This window comes from Dipodomys spectabilis, unplaced genomic scaffold (assembly GCF_019054845.1).
Source record: "Dipodomys spectabilis isolate Male_0828 unplaced genomic scaffold, ASM1905484v1 ptg000092l, whole genome shotgun sequence".
NCBI classification, from domain to species: Eukaryota; Metazoa; Chordata; class Mammalia; order Rodentia; family Heteromyidae; genus Dipodomys; species Dipodomys spectabilis.
This window is the reverse complement of record NW_024870769.1, coordinates 14,049,594-14,075,969: the sequence shown is the minus strand read 5'-3', so window position 1 is coordinate 14,075,969 and position 26,376 is coordinate 14,049,594. Positions and strand designations below refer to the sequence as shown.

General features: G+C 40.8%; 1 protein-coding gene across 3 annotated transcripts in view; it reads right to left on the bottom strand.

The window, feature by feature from the left end:
• The window catches only part of Egfr (epidermal growth factor receptor), a 196,746-nt gene that overhangs the window by 45,107 nt on the left and 125,263 nt on the right, over window positions 1-26,376 (bottom strand). For all 3 annotated transcript variants that reach the window (XM_042685070.1, XM_042685071.1, XM_042685072.1), the window contains exons 2-12: window positions 17,120-17,271; window positions 15,763-15,946; window positions 11,139-11,273; window positions 9,916-9,984; window positions 8,429-8,547; window positions 7,032-7,173; window positions 5,097-5,213; window positions 4,223-4,349; window positions 4,032-4,105; window positions 2,661-2,751; window positions 705-904 (exon numbers count right to left, since the gene is read on the bottom strand). In XM_042685070.1, the coding sequence (XP_042541004.1) occupies window positions 705-904; window positions 2,661-2,751; window positions 4,032-4,105; window positions 4,223-4,349; window positions 5,097-5,213; window positions 7,032-7,173; window positions 8,429-8,547; window positions 9,916-9,984; window positions 11,139-11,273; window positions 15,763-15,946; window positions 17,120-17,271 (1,410 nt within the window). The remainder of the gene's footprint in view (window positions 1-704; window positions 905-2,660; window positions 2,752-4,031; window positions 4,106-4,222; window positions 4,350-5,096; window positions 5,214-7,031; window positions 7,174-8,428; window positions 8,548-9,915; window positions 9,985-11,138; window positions 11,274-15,762; window positions 15,947-17,119; window positions 17,272-26,376) is intronic.

Below are 26,376 nucleotides of genomic sequence, written 5' to 3'. Positions count from 1 at the left end.
ACACAAAGTACATCTGAAAGGAGCGAGACACAGAGGTTCCTCTGCCTTGTGAGATACCACTGTTGTCTGGACCAGATCACTGGTGGCATTTTGATGATGAATGCCACACCTGACTGAATCAATAGAGAATTTTGTGGTCACTTGCCTTGTGTACTGTATGCAGACCTTCATATACAGAACTTGTAAAGATTCCCTGAAAAGCACTATAATGGATGAGGAATCCAAAGCATAAAGTGATTAATGGACAGGTTCCCAAACCCCAGGAGAGTGAGACCAGCTTCAAAAGTGGAGTTTTGGCTCCAAAAATCAGAGGATAAAATGTTAGTGTGAATTGTCTCCCAGTTCCTCTTGGTGTGTGTGTGTGTGTGTGTGTGTGTGTGTGTGTGTGTGTGTGTAAACACAGTCATCAGAAACTACATTGTAGGTGGCAACCTATAAGTAAAAATGTAATATAATTTTAATGCTAAACTTAGTTCTTCAAATTACAAATGAGCCCCACAAATTTATCCTATGAAATTGGAATAATCTGAAAACAATTCTGGTGAGTTTCACATGATGACTTCACAATTAGGAATATACAGATTTTAGTTTGCTCAAGGAATGAAAAGCATAAATGTTTGGGAATGGTCCCTTTCATAGTCTACCTAAAAATAAAGGACCTCCACAAACTCTGTACGTGATCAAAAAGGAAAGCGCCTACTTACTGCAGTCTTTTTCACCTCTGTTGTTTGTGATTTTGATTTTCTGACCCGAAGTCCCAAGTAGTTTTTTCCAGTTTATTGTATATGCATAACACAAATTTCGGTTTCCTGCAATTATTACATCTCCATCGCTTATCTCCTTGAGGGAGCGCAATCCCAAGGACGTTATGTTCAGGCCGACAACCGCAAGAGAAAATTGACCACTGAATTGAGTAGAAGGTAAACAGCAATGTAAACAGTGATGAAAATGACATGTCACCAAAAACTTTATTTCACTTTTCTGGATCACTCAGATTTACACTACAAGCTACATTCCAATGGTTGTAAATAATACCATATAAGATATGTATTATGACTTTTAGAACAGCAATTGATTTCTGAAGCTCCTTCAAGGAAAACCCAGGTTTGGTTCATTTAGAAAGGCAGAAGGAATCAATGCCTTCATGTCATTTACTTCTTTTCTGGGACTGGAGATTGAACTCAGGGCCTTGTTCTTGTTATACAATTGTTCTACTCCTTGAGTCACACTGACAGTCCTTACAGCTTTCATTTTTTTTTTTTTCAGATAGAGTCTTGAGCTAATTGTCCCACTGGCCTTGAGAGAAGCTGGGACCAGAGGTGTACACCACCAGTGTCGCTGTAGCTCATGTGGTAGAGCGCTAGCCTTCAGCTGAAGAGCTGAGGGACAGTGCTCAGGCCTAGAGTTCAAGGCCCACGACCAACAAAAAAAAAAAAAAAGAAGAGGTGTACACCACCATTTCCAGCCCTATTTACTACATTTTTATTGGTCTGGAAATGGATAATGAGTTCTGGTTATCTGAGCACCCGAATGCACTTAAAGATTGTATGTTTTTCTGTCCATCCTTCTACTCATTCATCTCTCTAGTCACGTATTTAATGAACGAGTATTTGGGTACCGTGAGCCAGAATCCTATGTAGGTTAAATACAGGGAACTTTTGGTTAGAAGATTCTTTGAATCCAGTAAGATAAATTCAGCCATCTTGAACAGCACCACAGCCAAAACATCTAAGCAGCTCTGCAGAGGGCTGGCTGGAAAGGGTGGCTTTCCCTGAGCAAAGATGCCTAAGATGGGGAGAAGATCTGGACAGCAGGGCCAGCGACATTGTCTTCCTTCCCGATAGGGTACCAAGGCTTTACAGCCATAGGAGCTGATCACTATATGATCTGACCACTGAAACTTACTCATACAAAAGGAAAATAAGTTCTGAATCACAAGAAGACATAGGCTGAGTGCTGAGAGCCACCAGATGCTGCTGGACCATGAATGTGCTGGTGAATAGGGCTGGGAGATTGGGTAAAGCCAGAGCACAGAAAAACTTTGTGCTTTTTGTATCTGGTCGGAGGGGAGCAACAGGATAAAGGGGTGAGGTGGGACTTGAGTTGCTGTTTGCAACTGATAAGAAACCACAGGAATGCAATTTGTATTTGCAGGAAGCTCATTTGACATTAGAATGATGAATGAGTCAGTTAACACAGAATTGAGCGAAGAAGCTGAGGATTAAGGTGTTTAATGACAGACGTGTAAAGTATAATTCATGTGTTCCTTCTTTGACTTTTACTCTTCTGCTTTCCATCCCTTTTCTCTTCATTCTTTTCTCTCCCTATAACCTGGTTCCAGAACAGTGATGCGCCCTCTGCAGGAGACCTGCAACTACCACTGCTGGGGTTTCTTTGCCCCTCCCCACCCATCATACACCCAGGGAAGTCCAGGTAACAGGAAGTGGGCTGGGGGTCGTTCTTACAGGAAAGGCCTATAGTTTTTGGGGCATCACAGTTTGGATCTAAAGGTTACCACACAGCAACGAGCCTGGCATGACTAGACTTCTAACCAAGGATGTGGGGGAACTCAGGCTATTTCTGCAATTCTCCTCCAAGTCAAATTTCCAAGTAAAAAAACCAGACAATATCCTAACAGGTTCCAGTTGAAGTCAACTTACTGTTGCTTTGTCCTGCCACGTATAATTTCTAGGTTCTCAAAAGCATGGAGGTCAGTCCTGTTTTCCGGCCAAGCCTGAATGAGCAAAAACCCTAGAAAGGCAGAAGAGGGAAGACTCAGACACCTAAGTCTTGACAATTCTTTCATTTCTAGGAGACATGAGTCTAGGATTCTCTTGAGACTATCATATGGGCAGGAAGTGTGAAAATGTGACTGAATTGGATTTTTAAAAATTCTCCTCTGAGGATGTAGGCACCTGTGAACATGCAAGTCAAGGCAGACGTTTGAAACAGCATCTTTCCTCTGCTATGGAACTGTGTGCTTTCCACAGTGCCCAAGTTCCACTCAGAAACCGCCTACCCTCAATAGGCTCCTGCTGTGATTAGAGCTGCCAATTATCAAGGTGTTATCACATACAAAGTGTTTTAAATGTTTTCGTTATCGAACTCAAAACCCCAAGTCAACCTTGTTCTTCAACTCAAGTTGAATTATTTCCTTTTCCAGAGATGAAAAAATGTAGAACTCGGGTAATAGTCTTGGTCCCAATGCCTGACAGTAGGCAAATGGAAGACTGAAGTTTAGTTTCTGATTCTTAAAAACCCCCACAGTCCCTCATCTTGTTCCTCTTCGCTCTCTCTACCCATTGAAGTTCCTGGGCTATCAGCACTGCTGGTTTGAGTTGGGGGAGAACAAAGTATTACACAATGTCTACACCAAGTTGTGAATGGCCTCAGCTTTGGTTGGCTTAGTTGTATCCTTGCACATGGGGAAAAGTGCATTTTTAAAAAGTTATCAAAGAGCTTAATATTTATTGATGGAAACTGTATTTGTGTGTGTGTGTGTGTGTGTGTGTGTGTGTGTGTGTGTGTGTGTGTGTGCGCGTGCGTGCTACTTTCTGCTTTTTTTAGTAGTTAATTAGAGATAAGGGTCTCATGGGCTTTCCTGCCCAAGCTGGCATTGAACTGCAGTCCTCATATCTCAAGCCTCATGCGTAGTTAGGATTACAGGCATGCTCTGCCAGTTCCTGGCCAGAAGCTGTAAGCTGTAGTGTGTGTGTGTGTGTGTGTGTGTGTGTGTGTGTGAGATGGGGCTTGTACTCAGGGCCTAGGCTGCTCAAGGTTTGTGCTCTACTACTTTGAGCCACAGCTCCACTTCTGGCTTTTAGGGGGTTAATGAGAGATGAGTCTCATGGTCTTCTCAGCCTGGACTGGCTTTGAACTTTGATCCTTAGATCTCAACTTTCTGAGTTGCTAACATTACAAGTGTGAGCCACTAGCACCTGACCAGAAGTTGTATTTTTATGCCTAGGGAAAAGAAAATGTCTACAAAATTTTAATTTCCTACTTATGCTATTGGATGTCTCAGTACAAACCTGTTATTTCCTTCACAGTTTTTAGAATATCCAGTTCCTTTGGGTCTAGAGGAGGAGTATGGGTGAAGTTGTCACTGAAACAAATAGCAAAAGGATTGTTAATCGACAGTCTGTATTAGTTTAAAAAACAAACGAAACAACAACAAGCTTCATTCACCAGTCTCTGCACACGTAATTCAGCCGTCACTTACCCTCTAAAGGCTACAGGCAGGATATGAAGATCTCCACTGATGGCAGTGCAGTTTTTGAAGTGTTTGATATTTGTAGCATTTATAGAGAGTGTGTCTTTAAATTCACCAATTCCTATTCCATTACAAACTGTTAAGAGAGATATTTATTCCATTTATAGTTGTTGAATTAAGAATACAAGAGTTCCATAGGCAGATGGGAGCTGAAAGGGAATTCTTATTGCATGAACCCCTGCCCAATGACCTAGGTACCAAGACATTGGCATTATTAGGGCAAAAGTGGATGCTATTCTTGTCACAGCTCTCAGTGGTTCAAATTCTCTTCATTGGATCCCACTGGGGCTAAGTCTGGCTACTCCTAATTATGTTTGTTCTTCTTCCTTTTTCTGTCCAAGGTGGTCCCTGTGCTGCAAGCATGCCTCTGCTCCTGCTCTAACCACAGAGATCCCCCAAGCTAAACCTTCTCTGCTTTTTTGTATTCCTAAAACCTGGCTTTGTACTATATCCTGTGTGTGCATGCACACGCGTGCTGCTTCTGGGGCTTGAACTCAGGGCCTGGCACTGTGCCCAAGTTTTTTTGCCCAAGGCTAGTGCTCTACCACTTGGGCCACAACTTCACTTCTGGCTTTCTGGAGGTAGTTCATTGGAGATAAGGGTCCCTCTTCTGCCCCACTGCCTGATTTTGAACCTTGATCCCCAGATCTTAGCTCTTGGGTAGCCAGAATTACTGGTGTGAGCTGCAGGTGCCTGTTTATCTTGTATTTTAAAGAAACAATAAGCATGGTTTTTTCCATCTAGAAGAGTAAGATGTGTTCACTTAGAGGTAGGCATAGAGCCCAACTTTGGGGTGACTGAAGAAAGCCTGTGAATTCCCTACCTTTGCGACAGGGCCCTTCACACTTTTTACACTTGCGAACGCCATCTTCTTCTACTTCATAGTTATCAGGACCGCAGGCCCGGACACACGAGCCATGATCTGTCACCACATAGTTCCCTAAGGAGGAGATAATGAAAGGAAGGTGATAAAGGTGGTGGCAGGTGCTCCTGGCCTCTCCCAAATATCTTCATGTCTTGCTTTATGGGGACTGATGAAAAGGGTTCTTGATCCTTCCATTGACTTTGCTTTGAAGACAAAGAATGAAAGGTTACACATAGAAAAGAAGTGAGTTGAAGAGCTCTTACGATGACAACCTGGATAAATACAGATGGTTCACCCCAGGCAGGGAATAGATGTAGGAGGGAAGAAATCAATATTGCTTATGTCCCCAAGCTTAAAGTACCTCCTTGAAGCTCAGTTTCCTCTGTAGGCTCTGTCTTCAGGTTATGGAGTATTCATTAAACATGAGAGAACCTAAACAAAGCCCACTCTTCTACCTAAGTGGCTACATTTGAAGGTTCATTTCACTCTACTGCTGATGCCCAGCTCTGCCCTTCCATGGTTGTGTGTGGTGTGACAAAGTGTCCCTGTGCTGAGTGTTGACGAGACTAGCTGTGTCTGTACCCCGGACAGGTACCTCAGTCCCTGCTTTGGCCTCCTTCTCTCCCTCTTAAGTTAGCTCACTTGAGTTAATATTTGTGTTTAGATTATGTTTGAGAAACCCTTTTTGTTTCTATTTTGAGTTCCCCAATCTCTCAAATATTACGGGACATCGGTACAATTGTGTTTCTGTGATTGCGTGCTTTTGTCATTTTAGGCTATGGGTGGTTCCCTGTGACTTTCAGAGCTCTATTACGTTTTCTCACAAAGCTTTTTCTGCATTGTAATTGTGACCAGTTTATCTTGGTTTGCCAGTTACCTTGGGTGATGAGATTTGTGTATTTTTTAATTCTCTACAAAATTAAAAAAAATTCATCCATAACAAATCCAAGAAGAAAAATGTTTCCCCTCATAGTTGTTCTCTTACAAATTTTTCTGTTTCCCTTCTAAAAATAAAAGTTTCCTTAACTTTTAAAATGATCATTCTTATTATCTTTAAGTAGTAATACAAAGGGGTTTCAGTTCAACAAGTCCGGTTATGAGTACAGCCCATCTTGATCAATGTCACCCAAGACTGGTGTGTATGGCTATTTAAGAACTCAAGCAGGGGCTGGGAAGGTGTCCCAGTGGTAGAGTGCTTGCCTTGCATGCATGAGGCCCTGGGTTCGATTCCTCAGCACCACATAAGCAGAAAAAGCCAGAAGTGATGCTGTGGCTGAAGTGGTACAGTGCTAGCCTTGAGCTGAAGAGCTGAGTGGCAGTGTCCAGGCCCACAGTTCAGGCCCCACAACTGACACACAAAAAAAAGAACTCAAGCAACACCAAAATAAACCCAAACAAGATAAAAACAAAGCTACAATACTCTGAAAAGGCACAACTTTCACGAGAACTTTTACCAATTGAGAAAGTAGATCTGTTAAACTTTCTGACTTAGATCTGTTAACAAGAACCAAACAGTGAGGGGCTGTCTGTAGCTGTATGTCAATCAGACAACTAGACACTCTGGGATACAACTGCTGGCTCTCTGTTTTGGGTGTGGAAGCCAGAGAGAGGAATCTTTCCTGTTATGCGGCTGGGCCACTAGTGACACTAAAAACCAACTTTCAAAATCATTCATTGGACAGATGATATTGTCCCACGAATAGAGAATAGGCAGCTTCTGTCTATTCTGGGGCTATGAATTGGCCTGTCTTTACACACCTAGATAGGCATAGTCACCTGCTTTACAACAGTTAATCATAGACTAAGACTGACCATGCTAGGGGACTCTAGGACTTCAGTAGAGCACAAAAGAGGGCATAGACCAGCCAAAGAATTTCCCATATGAGAACTCACGAGGACATTTCTTCACACAAGTGGCGCCAAAGCTGTACTTCCCTTCGGGGTTGACATCCATCTGGTAGGTGGTGGGGTTGTAGAGCATGAGTGGTGGGCAGGTATCCTTGCATGTGGCCTCATCTCGGAACTTGTGGCAGACCTGTCACAGGAGAGACAACTCCTGGTCAAGTTGAGTAAAGGACACTAATGCCCAAATGAATGAAGCCCAGCATTGTTTTGATTTCAGGTTAGAAATCTCAGCAGCTCAGAATGGAATTCTCAGTTTCAGTACAGTCAGATAGGCTTTGCTCTGGAAGTGTTTGTTCTTAAACATACTGTCCCAGTTGTTATGATGTATGGTTTACAGTTAGAGAAAACATATCCCTATGTTACAGAGGGTGAAGGAGTTCACACACTGTAGTGGTAACTGTGGAATGGTGTTATTTTTAAACTTAATTTATACTGGGTTTCCCTTATAAGGAACACTTGTCAATATATTTCAGAACTGATTGCCAAAGTACAGAAAATCTTGACAAGAAAGAATGCGGAAAAGGCCACGCCAAATATATCGTGGCTCTTCCTAGGAAGTTTGGAGCTGTTGTTTATGAGAATCAGTCAGATCAACCAAGTCAAAATCCCTGGGGTCTGTATCCAGCCCTTAGAATTGAAGAATCTTCCCTTCTTTCAAACTATAGAATGTTCTAGAATCCAGCTTAGGTGGACCTCCTTTTCTGAAGCCAGAGGGTATCTTACCACACTTTTGCTGACCTCAGGAATCCATCTATCAGCCCTGATCTCTCCAGGGCTTCCAAGATGCTCCTGACTTGCAACTATCATGTGATTTTACCTCCCTGGAAGCACCAGGCTTCTATTAGAAAGTCTGTACTTCTAGAGACAAGAGGGAAGGTCTGAAGACGCCTTAGGGAAGGGTTGAGGGAGAGCGAGGTGAAGATCGAGGTAATAAAGTTGTTCTAAGTAGAGCAGAAGGATCAGCATCAGGAGACCCAAATATGCCCTCAAAAACATGTCACAGCAGTGATTGGGTGTCTTAAAGGGATCTTACAGCAAGAACTCTCTAGGTCTGTAATAGAACTAAGTGAAAAGTACAGTGTAATGCTGCTACTATTGCAACAATAACACATATTTAATATTAGTGCTTATTATGTGCCAGGTCTGGTGATGAATATGCCACTCAGACCATTTAACAAGGGAGGAAATGAGAGGTCAGATCATTTGTTTGAGGTCCCAGAGTAAGTGGTAGAGGCAATCACTGTGTCACCAAGAAAGGGCAATGTTTGCCCCTCCTGATGTCAATAGATGAATGTGTACCACAGAAGGCCCCCTGTGTTGGTTGGCAGATAGGTAGCTGCACAGCAGCAGTGAAATAGAAATTTCCATTGAAATCTGGGTCTTACCAGACAGTCGCTCTCCCTGGGCCCAGTGCAACCAGCAGCACACTGGTTGTGGCAGCAGTCACTAGGGGACTTTCCACGACAGCGCCGTGAACACTGCTGGGCACAGATGATTTTGGTGACTGAAAAAGAAGAAAGGTTGCTAGTGAGCTGAATCACCAGGTGGATAGAAGATCATTTTCTAGGGACATAGAACACTTGCAAATAGCAGAGGAAAAGAGGGGAGAAAGGATGGCGTTTAGTGATTCCATGGCTTAAATTCCCAGATAGCACCATGCAGCCAAATACATCAAATCATGCCTTTCCTCATGGTATCCCTTTTTGCATACATTATTTATTTATTTATTCATGATTTGTTTGTGCCAGTCCTGAGGCTTGAACTCAGGATTTGGATACTATCTCTTAGCTTTTTTACTCAAGGCTAGCACTCTACCACTTGAGTCAAAGGTTCGGCCCGCTTCACCCTCTCCCGCACCGGTAGTTTGAACTGTGATCCTCAGATCTCAGCCTCCTTAGTAGCTAGGATTACAGATGTGAGCCACTGGCACCTGGCTCATATTTATTTTTAATCACTTAGAAATACTAGATTAGCTCAAGTTCCAAACTTCTAGATCTTAATAATTAGACATTAGTGATTGATATTTTGGCAAGACAGAGTGCACACATTCAAAAACACACTTGACAGGCAGAACTATTTAAAGGCATTCAATAGTTATATCACAATTAAACTTAAGGAGAATTTGTCAGTCTTACTGCTGATATATCCACATGTTTCTTGGTCTTTGATCATATAAGCCAGCAACCATGATCAGGTAAATTAAAGTTTCTCTCCCAAAGAAGGTTAGTAATAGTAGTGGTAGTAGTAGTAGTAATAATAATAATAATAATAAAAGCTTCTGAAGAAACACTGGAAAAACATCCATGTAGACAGATGCTCAGATAAGGGAAGGGCAGAAGGGAAGACAAGAAGAGTGGTGACAAAAGCCAGCATAGGTAAGCCTCTTATTCTTTTCTTTTTTTTTTGGTTGTGGGGCTTGAACTCTGGGCTTGGACACTGTTCCTGTGCTCTTCAGCTCAAGGCGAGCGCTCTACCACTTGAGCCACAGCGCCACTTCTGGTTTTCTAGTCGTTTATTGGAGATAAGAGTCTCACGGACTTTCCTGTCTGGGCTGGCACCTGGCAAGGCTTTTATTCTTGGGGGAAGATGCTACGCATATTGTCCAGAAGGAATGATTGGGGTTCAGGTGGCTGCCTTCCACTTGTTGGTGACAGTCTGACATGCCCCAAGTGTCCACATTGGATCAACCAGGTGAGGAGAGAATCACAAGACTACCATTCATGACTGTCAGGTGGTGCTGTATTCAGGAAAGCATTGCAGATTATCAGAGAGGAATATCTATCCACCTGCATGGTGGCAGAAAAGGGGTTACAGTGGCCTGACCTCTGTGCACAGGGGGAGGTCTTCAAGCAGAGATTGTCCACTGACTTACGTTTCTGGCAATTTTCTTCTCCTGCACCCCAACAGCTTCCATTGGGACAACTTGGATCACATTTGTGGCCTGGAATATAAATCTAGACGTTAAAATCTTATCTCAGTAGGTGTGAACAAAGGGTAAGAAACTATACCTTTCCTAAGATTTTTGACTACTGTTGTAGTTACGAGGAAAAGTTTAAATTCTCTCTCTCTTTCTCTCTCCCCGTTCCTTCCTTCCTTCCTTCCTTCCTTCCTTCCTTCCTTCCTTCCTTCCTTCCTTCCTTCCTTCCTTCCTTCCTTCCTTCCTTCCCTTCCTTCCCTTCCTTCCCTCCTTCTTTCTCTCCCTCTCTCCCTCCCTTCTCTTTTTTCTTCTGTTTCTTATTTTCTTTCATGCCAGTACTGGTAATTTAACTCATGTTATCTCTTGGCTTTTTCATTTATGGTTGACCACTTGAACCACACCTTTAGTTAAATTTCTTATTCTCAGTTGGGTCGCAGCAGGGTAATGAAGTAGATTTCCATAAAAGCCATGTACTGCTTTTGTTTACACTTCATCTGTAGAAACTGAGTTAGCCAGTAGTTTTTTTACTATTTAAAGATACATAAATGAGAATTTAAATGAACTTAAAGGGCTGTGAGTTGCAATCTGTCTAGGCTTGGAGAATATTCTGACAACTTACACTATAGTGTTGAGGTATCTAAGATTAGATACCTCTAGTATGCACCTATTACTTCCTATGTCCAGTTCTGAATGAGTGATAGAATAGTTACGCTGGGGTATCTTAACTACTCAGGAGGCTGAGGCTGAGGATTGAAGTTCAAAGCCAGCACAGGCAGAAAAATCCCTGAGACGCATCTCTGACTAGCAAAAAACCAGAAGTGGAGATGTAGCTCATCTGGAAGGTAGAATGCTAGCCTTGAGCACAAAAGTTCATGGACAGCACCTAAGCTCTGAGTTCAAGCCATAGGATTGGCTCACAGAAAAAGAGAAGGACTTAAAGTTCAAGCTCCAGTACCACTCTCCTATCCCCAATGAAATGCCACCCCACCCCCATTAAATAAATACATAAAATATTGAAAGATTAACTTTTGACTTTAACCTATGTCTTACCCAAAAGCTCTCCTGGTGACCAGACCTTTTATTTTTATTTTAGTTTAATTAATGTGACCTAAGGGTAAATTCTCTCTTCCCTGCCTTAATGTGTATATCCACACGTATTGCTGGAGCTGCACACTTACAGCTGCTCAAGTGGCTCTGCAAGTCCATTGACATGTTTTTCAGAAACTCATAGCTGACGATGTCCCGCCATTGGATGGTCTCCACATTGCAGAGTTCTGGGTTGTTGCTGAATCGCACAGCACCAAGCAGGATTTCTGCACAAACAGAACAATAGTAAGCAAACTTTCTACCTCCTTTAAATAACAGGGAAGTCTGTATACATTTCCTTGCATTTCAGACTGTGTTAGAAAGATGTCAGTGTACAAACAAAGTCTCATGTTCAGCCCTGTAGAAGATTTGCTGAGACAGATGAAAACACAGGTTAAGATGGTATTGTGGCAGAGTCAGGCTTTCTCCTGAGCTGGGTTCTGAATTATGATTAGGAATTTAGAAATGTGTGAGAGAAGAAGAGCATAGAATGAAAGGCAAGTATATGGTGGGTTGTGGCAGACTCACTAGACTGGCATGGTTGGATAATGGAAAGGGGACAGGTAGAACCCATAACAACTGTAGACCCAGAGTTCCAGGACAAGGTAGACAACCTTCCCATAGCTGGATGGTGAAAATAATCTGCTCCTAAATGCCTCTGGAAGAGTTTCATTGGAGGAAAGAGTATGGATCTGATCTGGGACCAGATCAATCCGTATGTATAAGGAAGAGACAAAGACAGTGAAATGCATAGAGATAATTGTTTCAAAACCCTTCCTCTCCTTCCCCTCCCCCAGAGATAAAGGCAAGTCTGTATAAAAGGCGAATGTTGCACCCATGATAATAAACAAAAACATTTATGAGTTAGGCACAGTGATTCACTCCTGTAATTCTAGCTACATGGGAGGCTAAGATTAGGATTATAGTGGTTTGAGGGTAGCTCAGGTAGAACTTTTATGAAATCTTCTTCTGAACCAATAGCTGGCCATGGTACTATGTGCTTGACAAATCATATATATAGGAGGCTCAGAGTGGGAGCAATATAATTTCAGATCATCCTGAGCAAAAGAAGTTTATGAGGGGCTGGGAAGGTGGCTCAGTGGTAGAGCACTTGCCTTGCATGCTTAAGGCCCTGGGTTCAATTCCTCAGCACTACATAAGCAGAAAAAAAAAGCCGGAAGTGGCGCTGTGGCTCAAGTGGTAGAGCACTAGCCTTGAGCTGAAGAGCTGAGGGACAGCACCCAGGCCCAGACTTCAGGCCCCACAACCGGACCAAAAAAAAAAAAAAGACAACAAAAGAAGCTTATGAGATCATATCTCAATGGAAGAAGCTGGCCATGGGGGTGCGTGACGGTCATCCTAGTAGTAGAAGGAAGTGTGAATAAAAAGGATGATGACCCAGGCATATACTTGAGCAAAAAGACCTTATCTCAAAACAACCAGTGCAAAAAAAGGCTGGAGATATGACTCAGAAGTAGAGTTTCTAGCAAACACAAAGCTCTGAATTCAAAACCCCAGTACTGCAAAGAGGAAAAAAAAGAGATAATTTATGTGTCTAAGGCATTTGACAGCTGTTTTAGAATCTGCAGAGACAAATTTAACCTACTGGCTCCTCTTTTAGGACTTCTCCAGCAAGGCAGATATGTCACACAGTTTAATAGCCTCGAGCTCACAGGAGACCATAGTCATAAGGTTGTCACTAGAGCAGTGGAATGTAAAACCATTGTTTGTGAATCCACACAATGGTCCAGTGATTATCATTTAAGTATGGGAGAAAAACCCTTCGTACATTAAATGTCATTCAGCAACCCATAGGCAGAAAGTGGATGAGTCAGAGAGTGCCAACATGGATAATAAGGAAGGACTCTCCCAGGAAAGCTGCTGCAAGGAATGAGATCTCCTATGACATGTTTAGGTATGTATTTATGGGAATAAAGAACTGGGAGTACTGAAGACTTCCTAAAGACAGAAGGTACAGAGTGGGGACAAGTGGACAGTTTTCTCACTGGATAAGACAGAATAAATAGATTGCAGAAGAAGACCAAACTCTTGAGAGCTGGTGTGGGTGTCAGAGGTAACAGCAGGATGATCAAGAGAACAGACTCATGGGGGCCAGTTACAAGTAGTCAGGTCTGGAAACATAGGATAGGAACATCAAGACTGCAGTAACAATGAGGACAAGAGATAGAAGAAACAGGTAGGGTTCTTCCAGAGCCATCAGCCATCCTGAGAAGAAGCGGAGACAGCAAGGTGAAATGGGCAGCAGGAATCACCTCCAAGGAGACAGTGGATTTTACTTGGACTTTCAATATTTAATGAGTACTCACTTTGTGACAGACACTACATTAGTAGTATATGGTACTACTTTAAAGTATTTGCATCTATAGAATCTTAACTCATTTCAAAATAAAATTTAGGAAGTTGAGCTGTGGTTCAAATAATAAGAGTGCAAGCCTTGAGGTTAAACAGCTAACAGCCTGAGTTCAAGTCCAAGTACTGGCACTAAAAGAATAATAATGGGTCTGAGGAGTAATATAGTAGTAAGTCTATACTCAGCATGTGTGAAGCCCTGGGTTCAATCCCAGAACCGTGCCTCCCCCAGATATAAACAACCGAGACCTCTGCAACAGCTTCATGCTTCACTTGTACTTCATTAAATATTCTCAAAGCTGCAAATATGTCATGCACAGTTGGAAACAAGGATACTGAGTCACACAGAGGCAAAACTGGTGTTCTAGAGTTGCCTGGTTGGCAACAAAGTGATTGAGTGATGGGACAGTCTGGTTCTAGGAGGCAGACTCACAATCTGCTGCTGCCTGATGCGGTGACGCGTGTAAGACAAGACGGAGGGAGGCAAACGGAAGGAATGTAACAGGCCATTTCACAAAGTGTGGGTAAAATACAGATAAGTACTACTGTAGACACGGAAACTGTGTGGTGGGTGCTCTGAGCAGTTAAAAGTGGTGTGTACGAATTCTTAAGGCAGTTAATTAATAGGGAGAGAAACTAAGGAGCTAGGGGCGTGAGCACCCGTTCTGTTCTTGGCTATGGATGCAGAACCCAGACTCCATCTGTCCTTCGTCCCTTCTTTTCCACCTCATCCTTTTCTTGATCAGAACCAGGCCTCCTCAAGAGAACTGTGGGAAAGGCCAACAACAGCAGAGTCTGGGAAAATATTGGGGGCCCATTTCTTCACGACCATAGGGTTTTTGTGAGTGCTACCTTATTGTCAATTCTTCATTTATAAAAAGACAGAATGTAACATCTGCTTTGAAGGAAGGCTGTGGCATTATGCAAAGTTAACCTTCAACATGGTGAAGGCCTGTTATCTCCACTAGGTATGTACATAGGTGCATACGTATGTATTTATGTATGTATGTATTTATACCAGTCCTGGGGCTTACACTCAGGGCCTGGGTGCTGTTCCTGGGATTCTTTTGCTCAAGGCTAGCATTCTGTCACTTGAACCACTGCTCTACTTCTGACTTGTTGGTGGTTAACTGCAGATGAGAGTCTCATGAACTTTCCTGTTTGGGCTGGCTTTGAACCACGATTCACAAATCTTAGCCTCTTAAATAGCTAGGGTTGCCAAGGGCACCCAGCTCCAATTTTGTTTTTTTGTTCTTTGATTTCGTCTCCCTTCTACCATCATCTTGTTTCCTCTCATAGGAGTGTCCCAAGAATAGAGCACAAGAGAATTCAAACGTCGACAAAATTTTCTCCCCCTGTGCTTAGTTCACATGCCATACAGAAGCACCATCGTCCACACTGTCTCAAATGTGGACAGGATTTTTAAGGCACAATAGGTTGCCTTTCATTGGCAGTTTCTCTTCCCACATGTCCAGTAATTGTGGTCACATGTGGGCCAAATTATTGTAGTATAAGATAATAAGAGAAAGACAACAGGCAACTACTATCACAGAGCATTTATGCAATATTCTAGTCATTGTGTAGTTATTATTATTATTTGTTGTTATCTTGGTCCCTAACTAATGAACTAAATTATCATAAGCAGTCATGAATTGGAAAAAGTATAGCATGTATGGATTTTGGTTTGGCCTGAGGTTCAGGCATCTGCTAGTGTTTTGGAACACAGCCCTGAAGCATATGAGAGACAAGTGTGTCCTTTATACATGAGGTCAAAAGGTATAAGGCTGGCAGCTTTTTTTTTTTTTTTGGTCAGTCGTGGGGCTTGAACTCTGGACTTGGGCGCTGTCCCCCAGCTCTTTAGCTCAAGGCAAGCGCTCTACCACTTGAGCCACAGCGCCACTTCCAGTTTTCTAGTGGTTTATTGGAGATAGGGGTCTCATGGTCTTTCCTGCCTGGGTGGCTTTGAACTGTGATCTTCAGATCTCAGCCTCCTGAGTAGCTAAGATTACAGGTGTGAGCCACCCGTGCCCAGCTTGAGGCTGGCAGCTTATGCAGTCCATACACACACAAACTCTCCATTCCAGTCCAGGCCAATGGCCATACTCATTTTCTACTTTACCTAGAATCCTTATTATTTCTTATCATTACTCTCAATTTTTCCCTCAGCCATGGAAAAACTGGTACCTAACTGAAAATCTGCCGTTCTTGTGGCATTATCAGACTTCCACCTGCTGGATCTTGCAACACAAACACTTGAGGCATGACTGATGAAAACAAGCCTTCTCAGAGGTAAAACAACCAGATGGCACTCAGCATTGTCACCCTTCCCTGACAGCCATCTCTTACCTTGTAAGTTCCTCATGGGCAGCTCCCTCAGCCCTGTTTTATTTGCCCCGTAGTTAGACAGGACTGCCAAGGCATAGGTGTTTTCATAGAGTGCATTTCCTCTGATGATCTGCAGGTTCTCCAGGGGAATCCTCTCTACCGTGTTGAGGGCAATGAGGACGTAGCCAGCAACCTCCTGGATGGTCTAGGAATACAAAACACGGTCATGTTATTTCTTTCTTGTGAAACTCAAGAGATAGTGGCTAACATGGGTTCAGAAGCTCCCAAGACACCTAATTTCAAAACAGTGTACACGAGTAGTGGACCCATGTGGAAACATGTACACAACTGTCACTGGGGAAACAAACGTGGGAGGATTTGCACCTATCTCCCCTCTTCCCATGTGCATTTGAAGCCTTATTTGGGCAGGCTGTGCAGTATTTAGCATGTTGAAACCAACCTCTAACTCAACTGGGGGTGCAACACACACAAATGAGAAAAGGAATGAGAAATCACTTTGTATCTGTCTCACATCATTTTTTAGAAAAGGGAAGAAAGGAAAAGAGGGAGGGAAAGAAGAAGGAAAGGTGGGAAAACCCAGGGGAAAAGGTCAAGCAAACTCCATGCAAGCTCAACTACCTCCCAACCAAACTCTAAAACCTTCGGAGCTGGCTTCTATCGACTCACTAGAATGTACTGGTAAATGATGAGGAATTTTGTGAAGTTTTGTAAACCTCTGATAGCTCAAAATCTACTATGGTGTGAGTATTTATAACAATATAAATACATGGTATGAAGACAGGCTTTTATATTTTTATTATGACGCTGTGTGTGTGTGTGTGTGTGTGTGTGTGTGTGTATGGTATTACTGGGAACTGAATTCAGATCCTCAGTTTACAGTACTTAGCCTTTTTATTCAAGGCTAATGCTCTACCACTTGAGCCATTTCTGGCTTTTTTGGTGGTTAATTGGAGACAAGAGTCTCTTGGACTTGCCTATTTGGATTGGCTCGGAACCATAGTCTTCAGATCTCAGCCTTCTGAGTAGCTAGGATTATAAGTATATACCATTGGTACCTGGCTTATTATGATTACTTGTTTAATCTGCCATTACATGTACCCCAGCTGCAGTGCTGGTCAAGGTTAAGGTCTGGGTCTGTGATGACGGATGGATGTTTCTCCCCAATTTTCTTTTCCAGCTATAACCTGGACTGGAAATGTTAAAGTGACCTTCTCATAAAATGCTTACCTGTAGTTCCTGGGACTTATACCTGCCACAATGAAAGTAAGCACCTAAGCTAAATTCTGCCAAGGTCTTTTCTCTACAAATATTCTGTTCTATTATATTTGAGGAGAGTAACCACATTCATTGAACTAACCTTTAAGAAGGAAAGATCATAATTCCTTTGCACGTAGGTAATTTCCAAATTCCCAAGAATCACTTCACAGTTATTGAACATCCTTTGCAGGCTCAGAAAGTGGTCTTCAAAAGTGCCTAGCTGGGTGAGTCTGTTACTTGTGCCTTGGCAAACTGAAACAAAAGGGAAAAGCGATCTTTCAGGAAATGCAGGGTAAAATCGTGAAACTACAATGAAACAATGCTGACCAGATTTGTGCGTGTCAGTCTCTTACAACATAAACTCTGTTCCAAGCACATGTAAAGCTGAGGTGATAAGAGATATTTAAGTTTATATAAAATATAATCTATAATAAGAGAGAGCTCAATCCTATGATACATAGAGTCATGTTATAGAAAAATACAGGTGCAAAACCATGTTAAAGACTGAAAAGGAAAGAAATGAACATTCTAAGGCAGTACTTAAGACAGAATAGCCTTAAGAGCCACAGCAGACAAAGATAAATATCAAGGTTATTTAATGATATAGTTGTGACATAAATTCATAGCTACACAGTAAACATTTTGCTATACCAAAAGTCAGCATGTCCCATTATTGTGTGTCCAAGGACATATGCTTATAGACATATGATAGGCAATATTTTTTAGCATTATTTAAAAATTTTACATTGTTATTATAAAGGTGATGTACAGATGGGTTATAGTTACTAAGTCAGGTAAAGAGTACATTTCTTTTTGGATAATGTCACCTCTTCCCTCCCAGATTTTCCCTCCCATCCTCACCCACAAGTTGTATGGTTCATTTTCAACGTAGTGTCCAGTAAATAACATTGCATCTTTTTTTTTACCCTTTGTCTCTCCATTTCTGTGCCCCCTCTTACCCTCTCAAAGATATATATAAATGAACAAACAAGACAAAAGAAAATAAAAACAGCAATAAAGAAAAAAATACTCTTGTTTCCATTTCCTGGAGTTCATTTTGATCAGTATTATTTTGTATGATGTTAAGCAATAGTGTTGAACCTCAATACTACACATCTAGAAATAAACAATGAAAGTATAACGTAAAAGCCCAACTGGCCAGGTTCTGGTAGCTCACACCTGCAATCCTACCTATTCAGGAGGCTGAGATCTGAGGATCACAGTTTAAAGCCAGCCTGGGCAGGAAAGTCTGTAAGACTCTTACCTCCAATTAACCATTAGAAAACAAGAAATGGAGCTGTAGTTTAAAGTGGTAGAGTGCAAAAAAGCTCAGAGATAGCACTCAGCCCCTAAGCTCAAGCCCCACAACTGACAAAAACAAAAACAACAACAAAAGGGCTGGGAAGCTGGCTCAGTGGTAGAGCGCTTGCCTTGCATGCATGAGGCCCTGGGTTCAATTCCTCAGCACCACATGAGCATAAAAAAAAAAGCTGGAAGTGGCGCTGTGGCTCAAGTGGTAGTGTTAGCCTTGAGCTGAAGAGCTGAGGGACAGCGCCCAGGCCCAGAGTTCAGGCCCCACGACTGGACCCAAAAACAACAACAACAACAACAAAACAACAACAAAAAGCTCAATGGGTTCGAGATTAGGACTATTCCTCCAAAGAAATATATCAAAAAATAAATCAAAAGTCAAATTATAGAATAGTTAGAGATAACAAGAAAACCAAGATAACATTTTTGAGCAGCCATTCTGATACTCTACCCAGCACAGGTGTGGGTACAGTGGTTTTGCCCCATGCAAAATGCAACTTTGCCATTCTTCATGTGTCAAGATACCAAACCTACCCCAGAAACCTTTGTGACTTAAGCAGCAAAGTTGGACTGTATGTACTTGGCAGTCTGTATTTAAAAGCAAAGGAAAGGGTTATAATAAAGTGATATTTACAAACCTAGCTCTTTGAAAGTCATGTTTAGGCAAGCTTAACAAAACAAAGAAGCTTGGGACTTTTGAAGCAGGAAGCTTGTTAAAGGACTCATACTTTGAACCAAAATTATTCTAAGAGTGAAGAAATATGGCCTCTGGCTTTAGACATTCAACTCAGACTGGGCCAGGCCCTGTCTGCAAAGGTTCTACTTCAACACTCATAGTCACCAGGTGGCAGTGCACAAAATCAGGAACTCTTTCAAAAGTGAATTTGTAAGCCAGGAACAGAAGGCTCATGCCTGTAAGTCCTAGCTGCACAGAAGCTGAGATCTGAGGACTGCAGTTCAGAGTCACCCCAAGCAGGAAAGTCTGTGAAGTTTTTACCTCCAATTAATCACCTCCTCCCCCCAAAAAAAGCCACAAGTAGAGCTGTGGCTCAAGTGGCTGAGCTGTGAATGAAAAAGCTAAGGGACAGTGTTCTGCCCTGAGTTCAAGCCCCAGTACCTGCACTGAATAAATAAGCAAATAAAGAAATGCATTTCTATTTTATGGTTTCCTTGTTCCCTCTCCATGGGAATTATTCTTAAAGCATCAATTGGCCCTTGCATGAGTAGAGCCCCAGTGATGAGCCCATGTTCAGATGCCACATAATCAAATCCAAGGTATTTACCCAAACATCAACTGTGAAGCAATCTTCACATCCTCTTTAACTCTGTGGGGATTTCCCTCTTCTTCACTCTAATTCTCATTCAGATTCAGTGGTAGTGAAAAGGACTCTAACATGGGAATTGTGCAATTCCATAAGAAAGGGTTCTTATCTCCTGCCTGCAGAGGCAAGAGGATTCTATGACTCTTCCAACCATAACTTTGATTTGGCCCAATATCCACAGTCTTAGGAGTAAGTGAGATGCTTTGATGGCAGATACAACATGACAGAGAGGTATAACCATTCTAATGCATGTGGATAGAGCCAGACTGATGTACCAGTTCTAAGTTCATAAAGATGTCAGGGCAGATTTAGGTTCAGGGTTTTGACAATAGCATGTGATCTGTCAATGAACACATCATGGAACAACAGCTGCTTTATAAGCTGACTGTTGCCTGTACCTTTGCCTCTATCTGATCAGGTGTGTTCCATGTCACTCTAAATACTGGCCACTCTGTTCAAGTCAGCCAGGTGAGCCCAGTCCACCAGAGCCTAGGTGTGGAGCATGTTTCAGAAAGGTTTCTTAAATTTACAGAGGAATGAAAACAACAACAAAAAACATTGCTTTTATTTTAAATGATCAAGGATATCAGCTTGTAAATTTCTTTCATATGAACCCTAAGCATTACTTTATCACTAAACTAATAAGTAAGTAAAAGTTGTCAGTACAGTAAAAACAAATATGCCATTAAGATTAGTTCTTATAGCTGGATGCCAGTGGTTCACATCTGTAATCCTAGCTACTTAGGAGGCTAAGATTTGAGGATCGTGGTTTGAAGCCAGCCTGGGCAAGAAGTTCATGAGATTCTTATCTCTAATTAAGCACCAAAAAAGCCAGATATGGAGCCATGGCTTAAGTGGTAGAGTGCTAGTCTTGAACAAAAATGTTCAGGGACAGTGTTCAGACTCTGAATTCATGCCCCAGGGCTGAAGAGATGGGGGAGATTAGTACTTATAGGGAAAAAAAAGCACTTTTATGGTTAGGAGATATGGCTCAAGCTGTAGAGTACTTATTTTGAAGGTGAGTTTAAACACCCCAATTTAAAAAAATAAACAAACTTTCAGAAAGATTTAAAAAATTCTAATGAACACCTACAGTATTTATGTATGATTAGTCCTCATGGACTATCATAAAGTACACTAAGAATGAATTACTTTTATATTCAGAAAGCAAGATCATGTATTTGAGAAATAATAGCAACATTATGAATTATTGATACATTTAAATTCTGTACATGATTATACTACTTTGAAAAACCTATTCTAAGGAAATGGACCAAAATACTGAGAATGCTATATGCAGGAAATTTTTCATTATTTGTTTTAACGTGGTAAAAAAAAAAAAGCTTAAAAAATTCCTAAATGCGGGGTGGGGGGCGCGGGGGGAGGCTGGGAAGGGATGTGAAGGGTAAACAAAGGAGGAGGCTGCAATGCTTGGTAAGAAATGTACTCATTATCTTGCCCATGTAATTGTAACCCCTCTGTACAGTATGTTCACAATAAAAAAAAAATTCCTAAATGCCTGGCTGCCTAAATATCTATGCACGGGAATAAGGGTGAAGTTTGTTTAATATTTCATTCAATAAATGCAAGTCCATCCTGAAGATTTCCAGAGCTAATTACTCAAGTTTCAAAATAATCATGAATGAGTCTTTCTTTCTCTTGTACATCCAAAGGATAAAACAAAAAGCCTGTGAATAAAATCTAGGATGAAGATCAGAGCAAACTAGTTTCGGGGTAGCTGGGTGGCTCAGTAGTAGAGGTAGGTTTAGAATGCATAAGCCCATGGGTTCAAATCTTGACACCACACGCACTTACAAAAACAATAGAATTGGATTAAATTTCCAAATTGAAATAGTATAATCTTGGCTCCATCTTTATATCAACCATTTTGCCATGAGAAAATTTAAATGTGAGACTACCTACAGAACATCATTTAATAAAATAACCACACACTCATTAGATAAGTTTAACATAAAAGAACAAAAGTGGTTTTATTTTATTTTTTCCATTTTCTTTTCTGGTACTGGGAATTGAACCCAGGAAATGATGCAAACTAGGTCCTGAGCAATATGAGCTAGGCCTTCCTCAATTAAGAATAATATTAATCTCCTGGAATTCCTTTGAAGATTGAATGAATAGAGGATGTATTTCAATTTTGTCTTGTTACAGTTAACTATCAAAAGGTGATAACAATATAACAAGCCATGCATCTAGACAGCTATTAAGGAACTTGGGTCAAGGTACACTGCTCTAAGGTATTGTTTAATCTGGAGATGTTTATAACTGTTTATTATCTTTTATCTTCCTCAGGTGTTAAGACACTAAACATCCAATGTTCGTCATATCAAGAAAAAAAAGGGAACTCATTGTACTTTAAGAATTTCATATAAACATGTATCTGATTAGATACTTAAGTTATTTATTCAAAGAGAACTTTGCTTTTATTTTGGGCCTGTTCTTATGAAAACCTGACAATTTAAAAGGATATCAAGCTCCATAACATCCCAGTGGTTTGCTCTAACCTGAAGACAAATGTTAATGAAATTTGTCCTTTGACTCAGGTCTTCAAAACATTTAGTATTTTATGAAGACTAAAATATACACATGAAAGTGGAAAGAACTGTACTGTTAACCTTCTTACGTGAGCATTTTTGCTGTATTCATTTTATCATATTGTATCCATAGATTCTTTAGATGCACCTAAAATAAGGTACATATCTTTGGGATCTTGACTTTGGTATATTCCCTCACTACAATTCAATATATAAAGTTGTTAATTTTTGAGGGATTATCTACAAACTGAGAGGATGAAGCAGGAGCATCGCATTTGACGAGCTTCACCGAATGCATGTGCTGGTCCAACCTAATCATCCTGATGGAGAAGGCCAATAGCACCTGTTTCCACTCCCCAGCTAGACTGTACCACACACACAAGTCAACCTGATCTTAACTTGTTTTCACTGCCGGATAGTTTTGACTATTTTGGAAGTTTATATGAATGGAATCAAACGGTATTGCCTTTTGTTGTTAAGCTTATTTCTCAGCATAGTATTTTTGAGATTAAATCTTTATTTAGTTGTTGCACTTATTATTTTTTTCATAGATTCAAGCACATATGTCACAGCAAGTTATCAGTGCATTATCTTGGCACATACATGTGAGGCCAACTGAGGGTCTGGTGGCTCATGCCTGTCATCCTAGCTATTCAGAAGGCTGAGATATGAGCACTGTGGGTTGAAGCCAGCCTGGGCAGAAAAGTCTATGGGGCTCTGATCTCCAATTAACCACCAAAGAGCCAAAGTGGAGCAGTAGCACAAGTAGTAGAGGACTAGCCTTAAGCATAAAGTCAAGTTGAAAACTCAAGGTCCTGAGTTCAAGGCCCAACGCCTTGAGCATAAAGCCAAGATGAAAGCTCAAAGCCCTAAGTTCAAGGCCCTAAGTTCAAGGTCCAGCACGCAGGCACAGATGTGCACATGCACACACACACACACACACACACACACACACACACACACACACACACACATACATACAGATTTCTCCATCTTATCATAACTGAAATAAAAAAAAATCTTTCCTTTAAGTGTTTAGTGCCCCTGGATTTATGAGATGGGTTCTAGCTTTCTGGTGCCATTATGGGGTATACAACTTTCCTTGCCCACAAGCCTGGGCAAATCTCTACTACTAATTAAGACACTACCTTAAAACAAGTTTTTCCAGAGTTACCTAAATCCATTCCGACACTTTTGGAAATGCCCACATAGATTCATAATTGCTTTAATTTGTTGTTTTCTCAATTATACATACAAAGCTGCCAAAGTAGCTGGGCTTTCACACATTCCTCCCCCATGGCCTCCAAATTCGTCTTTGCTTCTGTCTTGATCCCATTTTCCACAGAGTACTTTGTCCTACAGCAGAAATCACATCACAAAGCTCTTTGTTTTTAACGATTTGTAGGCTTCCTGGTATAATTAGAATCAGGACAAGCTCACCCCTCTAGTCTACAGACCAAATAGGTTCTGTCTTCTTTTACTTGTTTTCCTCGTGGCTCTGTAACACAGGCACACAAGCATTTCTCTCAAACCAGGCCTGGCTTTTGCCCACTGACAGCTGTCCTATCTGCTTTGGATGGTTCTCCTTTCACTATCTCAATCTGGGCATCTTTACTTCCTTTTGGTCAGTGAGATTTTCAACTTAACAGTCATCCATTCAGAAAAGATCTGTCTGCCATCATCATTAGCTTATAGTATGCCACATTATCCCATTATCTTTTCTTCCTAGCACTTACCACTACTTAAAAGTATTACTTATATATTTATGAACCATTTTCTCCACCATATGTATGTACAAACCATCCATAGAAAACATTTTCAAAAATGAAATTGCACTATTGACTCAGGCCTATAATCCTAGCTACTCAGGAAGCATCTGAGATCTGAGGTTTGTAATAAAAAACCAGCCAAGGCAAGAAAGTCTGTGAGTCTTTTATGTTCAAGTACCCATCAAAAAATCCCGAAATGGCACTTTGGCTCAAGTTATAGGTACCAGCCTTGAGTGAAAAGGCTAAGGGAGAGCACTCTGGTCCTGAGTTCAAGGCCCAGTACAGGTGTGGGCATGTGTGTATGTGCATGAATGCACACTCATGTAAAATAAAGAAAACTGCATCTGTATTGACCATGTACACATTTTTCTTGTCATTAGTTCTTAAACAGTATAGTATTACAGCTATTTACATAGTAATAACATTATTTTAGTTATAGATAATGGGGAGAGTGCATAATGCATAACTATTCTATTATACAAGGAAATTGAACACCCATAGATTATGGTATCCATAGAAGACCTAGAGCTAATACCCCCAAGGACACTGAAGGATGAAATATACACACACACTCATGCACAGGATTGCACTAAATATGAAGTGTACACACATGACAGCATTGTGGTTTTAATTCTGGTGTGAAACTAGCAAGTGACCATGTGACTAAAATCTTAGATGACTGGTGAGGGTTTCTTTGCCTTTCTAATTTCTATATGTCTGAAAGAAGAGGAGGCTCAGGGTGCAGTATGCATTGAAAGAGTGAAAATCTCTACAACTTTATGACTGGTTATTATAAAATCTTTCTATCCTAGGAAGCATATTTAATTGAACATAAAAAGCCAGATAACTTTTTCCCACTATGATGTTGAGAAGTTTAAGGACATCTCAACTGGAATGGTATATACACACACACACACACACACACACACACACACACACACACACACACACACACACACACACACACACACACATATATGTGACTTAGAGATCTTTTCATATGTGATTATATCAGGATTTATCCATTTTTCTGGCTTTGATAAATGTTAAAACACAGATGCCTTGCAAGTGTATTAAAATGCCAATATATATATGTAGGACTATAACATCAGGTCATTAACAATAATTTTTTCTGAACTGTATTTTTAGGTTTTTCTTATTTTTCTTCAAGCTGGTGACAAAATTGAAAAGGACCCAAACTGCAATATTTCTAATCTATAAATAAATTTTTAATGTTGGCTTTGAGAAATATGGGAAATTTATTCTATAAAAACATTACAAAGGCTGAGCGTGATAGTGCATATATGTAATTCTAGCTACTTAGGAGCAGAGATAGGATGTTTTCAGTCTGAAGCCAGTTTGGCAAATGCATGAGATCCTATAAAAATAAGAGAAAAAGAAAAGGCTCAAATAGTAGAATGTTTTTCTAGAAAACATGAGGCTCTGATTCAAAACCAAGCACTGAAAACAAAACAAAAACAAACACAAAACAACACCAAACCAAAAATCCAAAGCTATAAGCTGGGCATGGTAGTACCCAACCTATCACCCTAACATCCAGGGAACAGAAGCATGAGGATTGAAAGTTCAAGGCCAGCTTGAAATGAATAGTGAGATCTTGTTGCAAAACAAAAACCAAAAACAACCAAAAGAAATTGTACATTTTCCTAGTTATTTAGAAGGCTAAAATGTGAGGATCACAGTTCAAAGCCAGCCCAGGCAGGAAAGTCTTTGAAACCTTTATCTCCAATTAACCAAAAAAAAAGTCAGAAGTGGAGCTGTGGCTCAAGTAGTAGAGTGATAGCCTTGAGCAAAAAAGCTAAAGGCCAGAGCCAAGCTCCTGAGTTTCAGCACACACACACCACACATATATGTGGTTATAAATTCTGTTAAGAGTAATATACTGACAAATTGTATTCAACTCATACAGTATTTATTTGGTAGAAATGGGAAAGCAGGAAATCTTTGGCTATGAGTCATAAAACAAAATTAATATCTATGTTTTTGTTGTATATTGTATCCAAAGTTCTGTGGAATAGGAAAGTCTCATAATTATGAAGGTATTTTTTCATTTTTTTAAAACTGTGTGCCTCTTCTAGGTGATTCTTTATCTTACTGTATTTTATTTTACAACTAGTAAATAGTTCTCAGCTGAATTTGAATCTTCATTGCACCTTAGAAATAAGTGCATGTGTAACACACAAAATGTTCTCGTAAATTTTTGATAACTTGCCATGTATATTATAATATATCTACTGGACTAAACATGCCAAATGTTGGCATGTCTAACACAACTAAAATAACTCTAATTAAGTTAACAAGCCAAATACTTTAAAATAACAGCTCTTTTGAGTTGGGAAACAGAACTCAAAACTGCTTGACTTACATCCCATGACTGTCCTT